The following is a 12014-nucleotide window of genomic DNA, read 5'->3' as shown; positions in this document are numbered from 1 at the left end:
GATGGTGGACTATGTGTGCTAGATAAACCTGAACCAAGTTATGGATTATTGTGCTATCACTAGCAAACCCAAATCAGAGAGCTATGGGAATAACAAGTTATCAATGCAGGTGCTGAGAACATAGACAATCTTAAGGATGCAATTCTAGAACACATTCTATGTTTTCTTCTCATGACAACTGCTATTCAAAACACATGTATTGTTTTAAAAGTCGCAAATATGTCTAGAAATCTTTACCTTAGGTCCAAAAATATATCACTTCAGCATAATCTTTTCTAAAGTGAGATTATTGATTTACACAATGGAAATATCACTTATAAGGGATCACAAAAATATAAGTAAAGATGAGAGTACCTTTTCTGTTGTTATTCTAACTTTTGTTCTCTAAGGTGTGTCGTATCTTTTGTTTTGCTCTGTTAGCCTTATTTGCGTTAGTTAGCTTCTGCAATAAAAAAGATGAAAAATAGAAAGGTTATCGCAAAGTAGACATCAATAGGTAATGAAAGTCCATTTAATGTTGACAGGTCAATTAAAACAATCCTAGAACAAGATTCGTACCTTCCTTGTTCCTTTCCTTTGAACTCGAAAAAGTGACGAGATTTGTGCATTGATCTCTTCTCACTCTCTCCAGCAGATTCTTCAAATGATGCGAGAATGATTGAGAGCTACCATAGCGAGCAGCTTTTAAATCACTTTTCCAATATCTACATTTAGGATTGTGGAATCCATTTTTCCGTAGCTAGTACGAAGATAATCATGTTTAGACAGCAAGGAAATATTAATGATGATGTTAAATTTATTTAAAACATGAATGGAATTTCATGTCATAACAAGCTAACTACCTCTACAATCCTAATCATAGTGTTTCTCATATCCTTGGTAGTTTGCTTTCAAGTTGTAAACAATGTTGTTAACTAGCAAGCAATGGTTCCTGTCGCGACCAAATTTTCGAGTGTGAACCACCTAGGGTTTGGCTAATGGATTGTTAAGCCTAGACTTAACTCGGGCTCTTCCAAGCCCATACCAATTCACCACTTAAAGTTTTTTAACATGCAAATGAATTTTATCTAGAAGTCGCTACTAATCTATTTTTGGTGGGTCGATTAGAAACCCAAGTAAAATAACGGAAGAATTATTTTACTCCTACGAACCAGAGACTTTAGGTACGGGGACTTGGTTACACTAGACTTCTCTCTTATGCCCTTTCGGTACCATTTCTTTTTATTTTCAAAAAATATTTTGCAGGCAGTTTGGATTGATTTTAGATCTATTTCCTTAACATGTGAGGTGATCATGCGGGTGCGCAATCCACCAATTTAACACCCAGATAAACGATAAATAAATTGCAAAAACTTACCTCAAAGCAACAAAAGCATCCGCAATGTTAAATTAAAATCCACATCAACAACCCTAGATATGGTTTCTAATTAACACGCAATTTCTTTTTTTGTTTAACTTAATTAATGAAAATCATGCAATGCAATGCAATATTAAGTAAATGACTTAATTCTAATGACATATAATTTATAATTAAATAGACCTAGCAATAATTATTAAATGATGTGCATTTCATGAACCTAATGCCATATGACATGCAAATGATTTTTATTGACTTAATAAGCATGCAATCTATCCTAATATGCGATGACATGCAAAGAATGCCCTAATTTTAAGTTTTCCTTTTTCCCTTTTTCTTTTTTTTTTTAAATTCGAAAAGTGTTAAATAATTAAACATGCAATTTAGGTTAATGAAATGACAATCTAACATCCTAAATTTATTTTTTTATTTCGAAAATTCATGATAAATAAAATGCTTAGTCTAAATATGCAAATAACCCTAAAGCATGCAACATTCTAACTTAAACATATCTCAAGATGAATAAAGCAATCGAGACAAGATAGACCATTCAAAATCATCAAAGATATCACACACCATTCAGATTAAGGGATGATATTTCGCAAATTAAATTGATAAATTGATCTTAAACCTTAAAGATCAAAATATCAATTTTATTCCCACTTGATTAATTATTTCATTTAAAGCCTTATAGATAAGCGGTTGCGAATTGGGCAATAAATCTTAATTTGGAGATATGCCTATCTTTCAAATATGCTTAATGGATATCAGATAGACAAATTAGGCGATAAAATATTCAATGGCACCGAGTAAGGAGTATTAGCTAATTGTGACAATAACTTTCCAAATTTGAGCGCTGGGTAATGGATCACGAACAGTGACCGATGGTGGTTTGCAATGCTCGACGGTGTGAGCAACGGCGGTTTGCAATGCTCGACGGTGTGAGCAACGGCGTGCGGCGAGTGACACAATGTGACGGGTGACCGGCGGCAACGAGGACGCCCAAGATGGATCATAGTGGACCTCTCGTCTAAAGTCAAAGACGTCGAGGTGACGCCGCAGAGAGGAAGCTTTGACAATTTTTTTCTTTTGTATTTTCACTTCTGGACAATACCTGCAGAAGACCAATTCACCACTTAGACTTATTTCATCAAAATTCTAGCGACTCTTTTGACTATGGACTCCAGGCTTGCAAGTGGTGGCCACAGTATATGACGTGGTATTCATGCTGGTCAGGAGATGTTGGCTTCTTTGGACTCCGACGAAACCTACAAAGAATGAATACGAACAAAGCGCAAAAGCCTGTTTGGTGATTGTCGGTGAGTCAGAAGAAAACACTTCAGGACATCGCCAGGCTAGATGGAACTTGCGGGAGTCCTCGCCGACTCCAAACTAGGCTGTAGTGGTTCAAGCGTCCCTAAGGTGTGCTGGTTCGTGGAATAGCAAAAGCAGCAGATCATGGATCGTCGGGGATGCGAGGGCTCCATCAACGTCTCGGTTGAGCTGACCTCATCGAGGCTTGGTCACGACAGTAGGAGGTTGGCACCAGATTAGCAGCTCATCGGAAAGGCAAATAGGTCACAGCAGCGAGTCCATCGTTGCTGCAGGGGGGAACGCAGCAAAGACAGTGTAGTGATGGTAACTCAAGCGGCTCGGGTGTGACGCTGCGGCAAAGGGCCTCGCACAACGTGGGGGCTCCTCGGTTCGGCAGAGAGAGTTCCTTCTCTTTTCTCTCTCTCTCACATGTAAATCTCTCAACGTCTTTTAGAATAGAAGTGCCGACCCCCTTTTCTTGCATGAGAGTTCTTCCTTTTAAATGCAAGACTACATGGGATCCCCAAGAAAAGAAGGTGATCTGATATCGTATTGTGGATGAATTGAAATATATTCCTTCGATTTTTTTTCTTTCGGAACTTGTACCTTTAGCTACGCAAATATATTTTTTCCTTTTAAACCCAAGTCACGTCCTACAAACACGAGAATCGGCCGCCGCAAATGCTCGAAGGATTACGCTCATATTGAAATATTCTGCCGATTTGCCCATATTGTGTGAATCGGTCCAGAGAATCATGCATAGTTTCTTTCCTCTTAAAATAATATTGGTCAATTTCTTGCCCCCCACGTTGACCGAATCACGGCCAAGTGCATAATTTTCCTTCACGTGGATGGGCTTCCCCATCTACGAATCGGTGGCCGCTTACACGTTGTCCTTCATTTGCATTCGTTCCCTTAAATTCACAAATATGTCAGTGCCAATGTGCTGGAAATTTCATAATCAACTTTTAACAATTTAGGACACCCATGTAAATGTAATATCAATCACCACAGAGGAATTATTCACTTATCCAAAGTTTAAAGCCATTCACCAAAATCCATTCACCGCCAGCCCAACAAATATGCAATTAAATGAAATATGCTCCTAATGACCATATGTTATGCAATTATATTTTTTTAGGGGTTAAAATTAATCCCTGATTTTTATGGAATAAATAACTAAACGGGTCGCCAAAATTTAGATATCAACAGTTCCGAGAAACTTCCCAAACCTCCAATAGGTTGCATTTTGTTCCCTAACTTGACAATGCTGCATTTCCCAAGAGAAAGACTGTATACACCCAATAGATAGGTAAAGCCGTGCTTCCCTTTTCTAGCGGTAGCTACTAGACAAGAAATTCTAAATATTGAAAGATGGATCTAATATTATCAAACCAGATCAATACACGGACCATTTTGGTATAGTATGATGAATAATTACACGCTATGTATGTAGGTAGGTCTTACCTAATGCATTCACATTTGTAGTCTCTTCTTGAGGCTACTCAGTTTCAATCTCTAAATTAGAATGTAGCTCATCACCATTGCGTAATTTTTCAACCTTCCCTTCTAATTCACAGCTTATATGCATTGTGTGTGAACCCGCATGAATGACCATGCGTCTTGTTTTTCCCATGTATATAAATCACCAAGACAGGAAGTATTAACAATTCTTGGTAAGAGACCGCATCTCAATTAAAATGCTCATCTATTATCTTCATTTGCTGCAGGTGAATGGTCACAAGAATATCTTATAAGATCGTCAATGTAACAGAAAATGGCCACAATAAGAGAGGCAAAGCCACGAATAAACAGACTTAAACTCCTTCAAGCGAAACCCAACACGGAATCCTAGAAAAAGCTCTCAAAAGTTCAAACCCTCACTCAAACTGAGTCTTGTTAATCGAGACCAGGAATGACCGAAGAATAGCAGCCGCTTGCCACTAGAATGAACAAAGAAGGAAAGGAGATATAGGCAGGTCGGAAAAGCTTGCTACTTCTGCTTACACCAAGTCTCCATCACAGAATTGAGCACGCTTTTTGTGCTCTACCCTTCTTTTGCTTCTGCTTTGGCAGTCGAGCCACAAAATAACTGCCTTCCATTTAGTATTTGACAATTAGAATAAACCATGAGAATATGTCTGAACACAATTCGCGGTATTTCAAATAGATGCAGCCACCTGCTGTAACGTTGACTTCACTCTCAAACTTCAGTCCTGTTTAATCCCCAAGAGAAAACACCTCAAATGAGTTTCCATGCCTCCATTGGAACGAAAACAGAATACAAGAAAGGGGATAAGCTCAATGTGGTGGCTTATAACACTGTCATCCCCACCGTCAGGCTTGGACGAAGAGGACTCGACGTCGTTGTTGGCTCATCAAGCTCCTGTGCGAGGACTCGACCTCGTCACGTTCGATCGAAGAGGAAATATGGGGACTCGACGAAGAAGAAGAAGGATACTTGGACGAAGAACAGGAGGATCGACAAATAAGAAGCGAACTCCACGAATAATATGGACACTGGACAGAAGACGGATGAAGAAGTAAACAACACTTGAGAAGAAAACTCAATCATGGCTTGGAAATTTGGGCTGAATCTTAAACAACGACGTTTTTGCACACGGACTTTTTCTTTTAAGCTCGATGCCAGTAAGAGAGAAAAACGAATAAAACAAGAAGAAGCCATGTCAGCATTTTCCATCAACTAAATTGAACAAAGTTAATAGAGAAACTTGATTACATCATATTGATAAATTTTAGGACTTAGTTGTATTTTTTCTTGATTGCACTTTTACAATGTTAAGATTTCTAGTACACTTTTTCTGATATTAAAAAAGTCAAATACTCGTTACACAATTAAAAAAAAAAAAATTATTGCTAGGGGAGGTGGTTCAGGAACACAACTACAAATCAAGTGACTTATGTCCTTGATAAACTTGAGTGTTCCTTGAATTTTGCGTGTGGTTGGGGTCGGCCGAGTAGGATGTGTGCTCTAGAAGCACCTAAGGTACTTATTTAATTGGTGGATGATGTATTTCTGTGTCCTCCCCTACCTTTTACGGTTTGATTTAAAGCCACTTCAAATAGGAAATGAATTAGTCGATCTTCCAGGCATTCATTCTTTTAGCCGTGAAGGTTTCATTTCGAGTATAGATTCAATTTCTGCTACTTATTTAACTTTTGATGTTGAGGTTGAGTCTTGATTTTAATTTCTTCTATAGTTTAGTTGATTGTGTCCATGAAAAAATTCTTAATTTAGCTAGATTTGGAACAAACCAATTTTCATCAAAGTTGTGATATACCTAAAAACATAAAATGTATTCACGCATATGAGAAATCACATAGACGAAATTTCATCAACCTGCTTCCATAACTATGCTAGATAGAAAGGGGGCAAAAGGAGGAGGGAAGGCTTTATCTACTTGATTAACTAATCTTTTCATTTTCTGGTAATAAGTTATTTCTCTCACCTAGAAGCTTATATCTTAGGCAGCTAAAAGGTCAAGCTCATGACATATATTACTAATCTCATGGACCAGGTAGGGTATAAAATTGTCTACATTTTCTGATGTGGAAAATTGAACGCCAGTGATGTGCTCAACCCACACACACAATTCCTTCCTTTAATCACTATGTGAATCCCGCAAGATTTACTATATATTTTCACATGATATTGTTTCATCTTATGTATAGATCCTTTCTCGTATTTTAATATCAATGAACTATTTTAGGAATTTAGAGCATCTTAATCTAATCTCTTATATATAGAGTACCCTGGCAAATTTGATCATGCTATTCCTTTTCTAAAACATGGTAAACATTAGTTGATATGCATTACTGATTGATTTGACTGCATAATTTGATCATGCTATTCCTTTTCTAAAACTTTCTTGATAGATTGATTGTAATTTTATTTTTCAAGAATTAAGCTCTCATCGGACTTCTCCATGTTGTAGACTCTAGGGTTGCATTTGGTAGACCAGATAAAACTCCGGATATGATAAAAGTTATCATATCCCCGGATATGATAACTTTTATCATATCCGGAGTTTTATCCAGTCTACCAAATGCCCTCTAAACACTAGATATGATAAAAGTTATCATATCCGGAGTTTAAAGTGACACGAAATCCAGATGATATGATAACTCTTGTCATATCCGGAGTTTTATCCAGTCTACCAAATGCCCTCTAAACACTAGATATGATAAAAGTTATCATATCCGGAGTTTAAAGTGACACGAAATCCAGATATGATTGAATATACCCCAGATATAGTCCGGATAAAAAAATCCCACCTAGGAGATGGGATAGACCCAGATAGAATATGTGAAATTTGAAAAATAAAATTTCTCTCTCTTCCTCCCCTCTTCCTTCGTTGCTACAGTTCATATTTGGCCAAAGTTGTGGCAACCTTGGGAAGACAGAGCCGACCAGATCTGGTTGGTGATGCGCTGGTTTGTGATCGACGAGGTGAGATCTGGAGCTAGGGTCCATGGTCGAGCCACCATATTAGTCGTGGCAGCTTGCAGTCATTGGCCTTCCATGGCTGAGCCACCTCTTCATGGTTGCTCGCATAGATATAGAATGAGAAAAGCAGGGATGAATAGAAAGGACCAGGCAAAAAGCTCAAGCGTTGCCCGAGATTGTTTCAATAATCTCTTTAAAAAAAACTACCCCCATCCCCTTCATTTCTCCAAATCGCATCCCGTGCTCTCTCCTCTGTTCAACACATGCTAAAGACCCAAATTTGACAATATCATTTTTAAATGATCGACCCAGTAACTTGACATCTCCGGCAAAGTGCAAAGCTGGGTTTTTTCTCGAGTTCATTTATTCATTGAAGATCCACAAGATTGTCTATCTCCGATAAAGAGATTTTCAGTTCGCCTCACCTTCCGGCAATTTTTTTGCCTCTTCTAAGAGTACTATTTTCTTTGTGGAAAGTTGAGTTGAGCGCTTATGGCCTCCTCCTTTGCTTCACGAGGAAGAGAGGTTGTTTTATTTCCCTGGTTTATTTTTAGTTTTAATTCTGCAAATCAAATATTTATTTGGATAATATTTATTTAAATTAATATTATATTAAAATGTCAACAAACATTGGATTTGATATTTAATCCTATTCTATCCTTATCTTATCCGGCATTATCCTATCTGGCAAAAATGTCTAGACGGCCAAACGCGGCCTAGAGGCTTGTGAAGATTTAAAGACCACTAGCATCACTCTTGTTGGGATGCAAGGAATGAAGTAGCATATCATTTAGTGGATCAATGCACTGAAAGTGTCTAAGATAAGGTACATCATTATAATTATAAAAAAATGCTATAAAGGCGCAATCAAGCTATAAATTCATTTGAAGTAGTTTGTTGATGCAAAGTTTAACTTGATGTTGATGGTTCGATATTGGATTGTGAGTATGAAAAAACTTAGTTTTTCAATCCCATGCTCGAGCTGAATTCCATATAGCATATGTGTTTGAGATTAAACTCAAGTAAACTCAATTATTGATAATTTGAAAACTAAATTACAATGTGAAGCTTGAACTCTATCTCTAGCCCTCGTAAAGAATTGAAAAATAAAGTAATATTTTCTTTTATTTTAATAACATCCTTCAAATTATTAACACGGTTTGCAAGCCTTACAAAATCTGACACCTACAACATGGCATCAAAATTAGTGAGATAACCATAAGCAATCAGTACATTATAAGAGTTGACTGATAATTGTAAATGAAAACTCTTTTAGCTGTACTGCGTTTTATTTCTATGTACATATATCTAATTACTTTTATCTCTCTCTCTTTCTTTTTTTTTGGTTTTATGCTACGAATGATTCCCAAGAATTTCTTAGGGAAGATATGGGACTAGTAGGAACAAACTAATTCGAATTAAGGTTGCGAGTGCTGCAGTGTCTTTGGACAAGTAAACGGGGCCGATTGGGTCGTTCTAGGCCTAAGACTCTTGCCCATGCCCGGCCCATATATATATTGGGCTCAAACAAATAGCGAGGCTTGCCTATGCAAGCTAATTTTCTTGGGTAAGTCCGCCCATTCAAGACAAGCCCTAAGTGGCAAGATCCATGATCAAATCTATTAATTACTTAATAAGTGCTCTACAACGTGTTGCGACAAGTAAAAAATCTAAAAAAAAGCAAAGTTTATAAAAGGTAAATTAACTTAATGCATACGCATGCAAATGCAATAAAAGTTCAAATTACTTTTCCAATATTTAGGAAACCTTGTACATGAGAGGCAGAGATGCTCACGCTCAACCATTTCCTCAAGTAAAAGATGAGAAAGCGGTTTTCTCTTATCCAGCCTCCTCAAATTTTATTCTAATATAGTCCAGGTTGACAACATTCGGAGTGGAAAAATCGTAAGCCTCTCTCTCTATATATAGATATATTATTTTTTTATGTTGATTTTGCATGCTACGAAGGATTCCCAAGTTCATATCGAAGAAGTTCAAGGAAGCGAGGGTATTAGTGCTTCATGCTTGGTATACAACCAATTTCAGATGGTGGAACTCTTATTGAACTTCCTAATAATCATGGTTTCCTTTATAAATGCAACCGAGCCAAAACATGCCGAGAAAGTATTCTCCATGGCCGATGTCAATTCTCCGAAGGGGTTCGAGAGCTGAGGAACTTGCTCAGCCTAGACAGCGGCGAATACCTCCAGTTGGCAGGATTTCACAAAGAGGAATTCCCGGCGAGTCTCAGATGTCCGCACCTTCGAGCTCATCAAGAAGACGGAGGACGTCATGGAGCTGCGCGGTCTCCATCTTCCGGAATGGGTCATTCTCGCTCCGTTATTCAAGATTTGCTATGGACTTCTATTTGCCATGCACCAAATACCTTCAAGATGATTCTATTTGACCGCCTTCAAAAAGGAAGTACGTAAGTCTCCATATGGTGACTTTTCCAAGGATTTTGACAGAAAAACCTCACAACATCTAGAAAGTCACCCCACCCGGCTTTTCTTACCTTTCCTTTCATCTTCCATCTGTCGCTCTTTATTCTTCCATCAAAATTTTACAAATGACAAGAAAAGTTTTCAGATTTCACGAAAACATTACATATGATTGGTTATATGGTGTCTCGCCTTAACTAAATATTAAGCTATCGGAATCATAAGAATTTAAAACAAACCAAAAAAAAAAAAAAAAAGTGAAGGTACTTGGGAGTTATGAAGCTCGACTTGTTCCTCTTAGAAATTAAGCCGTCACACAACAACTAAGACTCAATATATATATATATATATTTTTTTCTTTTACCAATATATTGATAGCAAAGGCCGCAAAAAAGCAAAAAAAAAAAACATAAACGAATCAAATGCATTGATAATTTAATAAAGATTATGGAAACCCCGTTTAATCACAAAACAAATCACAACGGAAAGGCAAATGCTTCTCGCGGATGGACTTTTGCTCTCTTCCCGTGATCCTGAAAAATTGTCTAGTCATATTGGAGGAAGACAGTCGATTTTTCATTGGGGTCCATAATTTATTAGTCTCTCTAGATTGCTCTATGTACAGTACCTATGCAAGAAAGGTATAATCAAACGAGGTAGGTTCAAAGAGGGAGAGAGATACCCTTTATCCGAGAGAGAATCACTGCAACAAAAACACTATATTGCCATGTTTTCCTTTTTCACATTTTAAAGCAATTTTAGCTGCAGCTCAAACATACAGCAGATCGCTAACATAAGGTTCGACTGCACATGAAAGAGGTCTCGTCAAAATTAAGTTTGAGGATTTATGAAAGCACAATATGTTAACCTACATCTTCTTTTTTGGCCCAAAAAAGAAACAAAATCGTCATGCACGGTTAAAAAAGATATGGCTGATCATTTTGAAATTTTTTACAAAAAAAAAAAAAAGATATGGCTGATCAGGAATTTTTGTATAAGATATCGCATCGGAAAGGTTTTCGGAATCATGCCTAAAATCTAGAAGAGAAAAAATACACGAACTGGAAGGTGAACTGATGCCGGCGTCCATGGATTCTCCATCTCCAAAGAGGCTCCGCTCTGATCCTGAAGCCGAATCTGCAGAAGAGAAAAAATACACGAACTGGAAGGTGAACTGATGCCGGCGTCCATGGATTCTCCATCTCCAAAATCTCCAAAGAGGCTCCGCTCTGATCCTGAAGCCGAATCTGCAGACAAGGTAACGAATTTTCAGTTGAATACACTGGCTGATCGAGCAAAAGCAGAGCTTTTCTTCTTGGTAGGGTTAATGGGTCATCAATATTCCTTATCTCGTTGTTTCTGACAGTAAGCTGAGTTTTTTCTTATGTTTGTTTGTCCAATTTTCCTCCTTCCTATTTTCCATCCATCTTATTTACGGATTTTTCTGACCTTTAATTTTTTTCTCTGGTGAAACTCAACCCAAAGGATCGGATCAGCTGTTTGCCCGAAGATATTATAGGCTTTATATTATCTCTTCTGCCACCTAGAGATGCACAAGCGACTTGTCTTCTTTCCAGAAGATGGAGGCATTTGTCTACTTGTCGGGTTACCGACCTTGATTTCGACCGGTCTGACTTATTCACCAAGATGAAAGATAATTGCAAGTTTGCAGAAGAGGAGAAGGCAAGATATGTGGAATGGGTGGACAATATCTTGCAGTGTCTAAGTGGAGGATACCATTTGCGTAGATTCATGTTATGCTTTGATCTGAATATCTCATATAAGTCTCATATCGATCGATGGATTAGGTTTGCATTGACAAAACGAGTTAAATTTCTCCGACTAGATTTTAGGCCAGCCTCTTCTGAGGATTTGTGGTCTACTTGTCACGTGCCATATCTGTTTGGGCATGAGACACTTATAGGTGCTGATGCAGGGTGTTCCCAACGGGCTTCAGGTCTTAGTAATTTTGGCTTGAACCCTTCTAGTTCTTGGCATGTTGGCTTAAGGTATCTCGAAGAGCTCACCTTGTGTCGAGTCACTGTGGAGGGAGAACTCATTGAACAACTGCTTGTCAATTGTCCAATTCTAGAGCGATTGACCTTAGTATATGCTCTTACTTTGAAAAGGCTTAGAGTATCCGGGTCAATCACTGAAGCTGAAATACTTATCCATTGGATGGTGTGATAATCTTGATCGTGTTGAGATTTATGATACAGATTTTGTGTCCTTCACTTTTGAGGGAATGAGAACTCGTGCGTTTGTACAAGCTTCCCCAGCTATCTGAGGTGTCTATTACAGGATATATATGGGAGCTTGTGGGTGTTATGCGGTCTCAGCTTTCAAGTCTTCCTTGTCTGCATATTCTCAATCTGAAATTTTATTATTCACTTAATGTAAGAGCATTGATTGATTTTCATAAGGTTTCATAAGT

At 37.8% G+C, this 12014-nt stretch overlaps 1 protein-coding gene across 1 annotated transcript; it reads left to right on the top strand.

Moving 5' to 3' along the window:
- Window positions 1-10736: 10736 nt before the first annotated feature.
- On the top strand, window positions 10737-11767 carry LOC120288425 (putative F-box/LRR-repeat protein At3g58880). The gene is made up of 2 exons (XM_039302398.1): window positions 10737-10838; window positions 11066-11767. The coding sequence occupies exons 1-2, from the start codon at window positions 10758-10760 to the stop codon at window positions 11765-11767; spliced, it is 783 nt and encodes a 260-aa protein (XP_039158332.1). The 5' UTR covers window positions 10737-10757.
- The last annotated feature ends 247 nt before the right edge of the window (window positions 11768-12014 follow it).

This window comes from Eucalyptus grandis, chromosome 9 (assembly GCF_016545825.1).
Source record: "Eucalyptus grandis isolate ANBG69807.140 chromosome 9, ASM1654582v1, whole genome shotgun sequence".
Taxonomy (NCBI): domain Eukaryota; kingdom Viridiplantae; phylum Streptophyta; class Magnoliopsida; order Myrtales; family Myrtaceae; genus Eucalyptus; species Eucalyptus grandis.
This window is presented reverse-complemented; position numbering and strand designations above follow the sequence as displayed.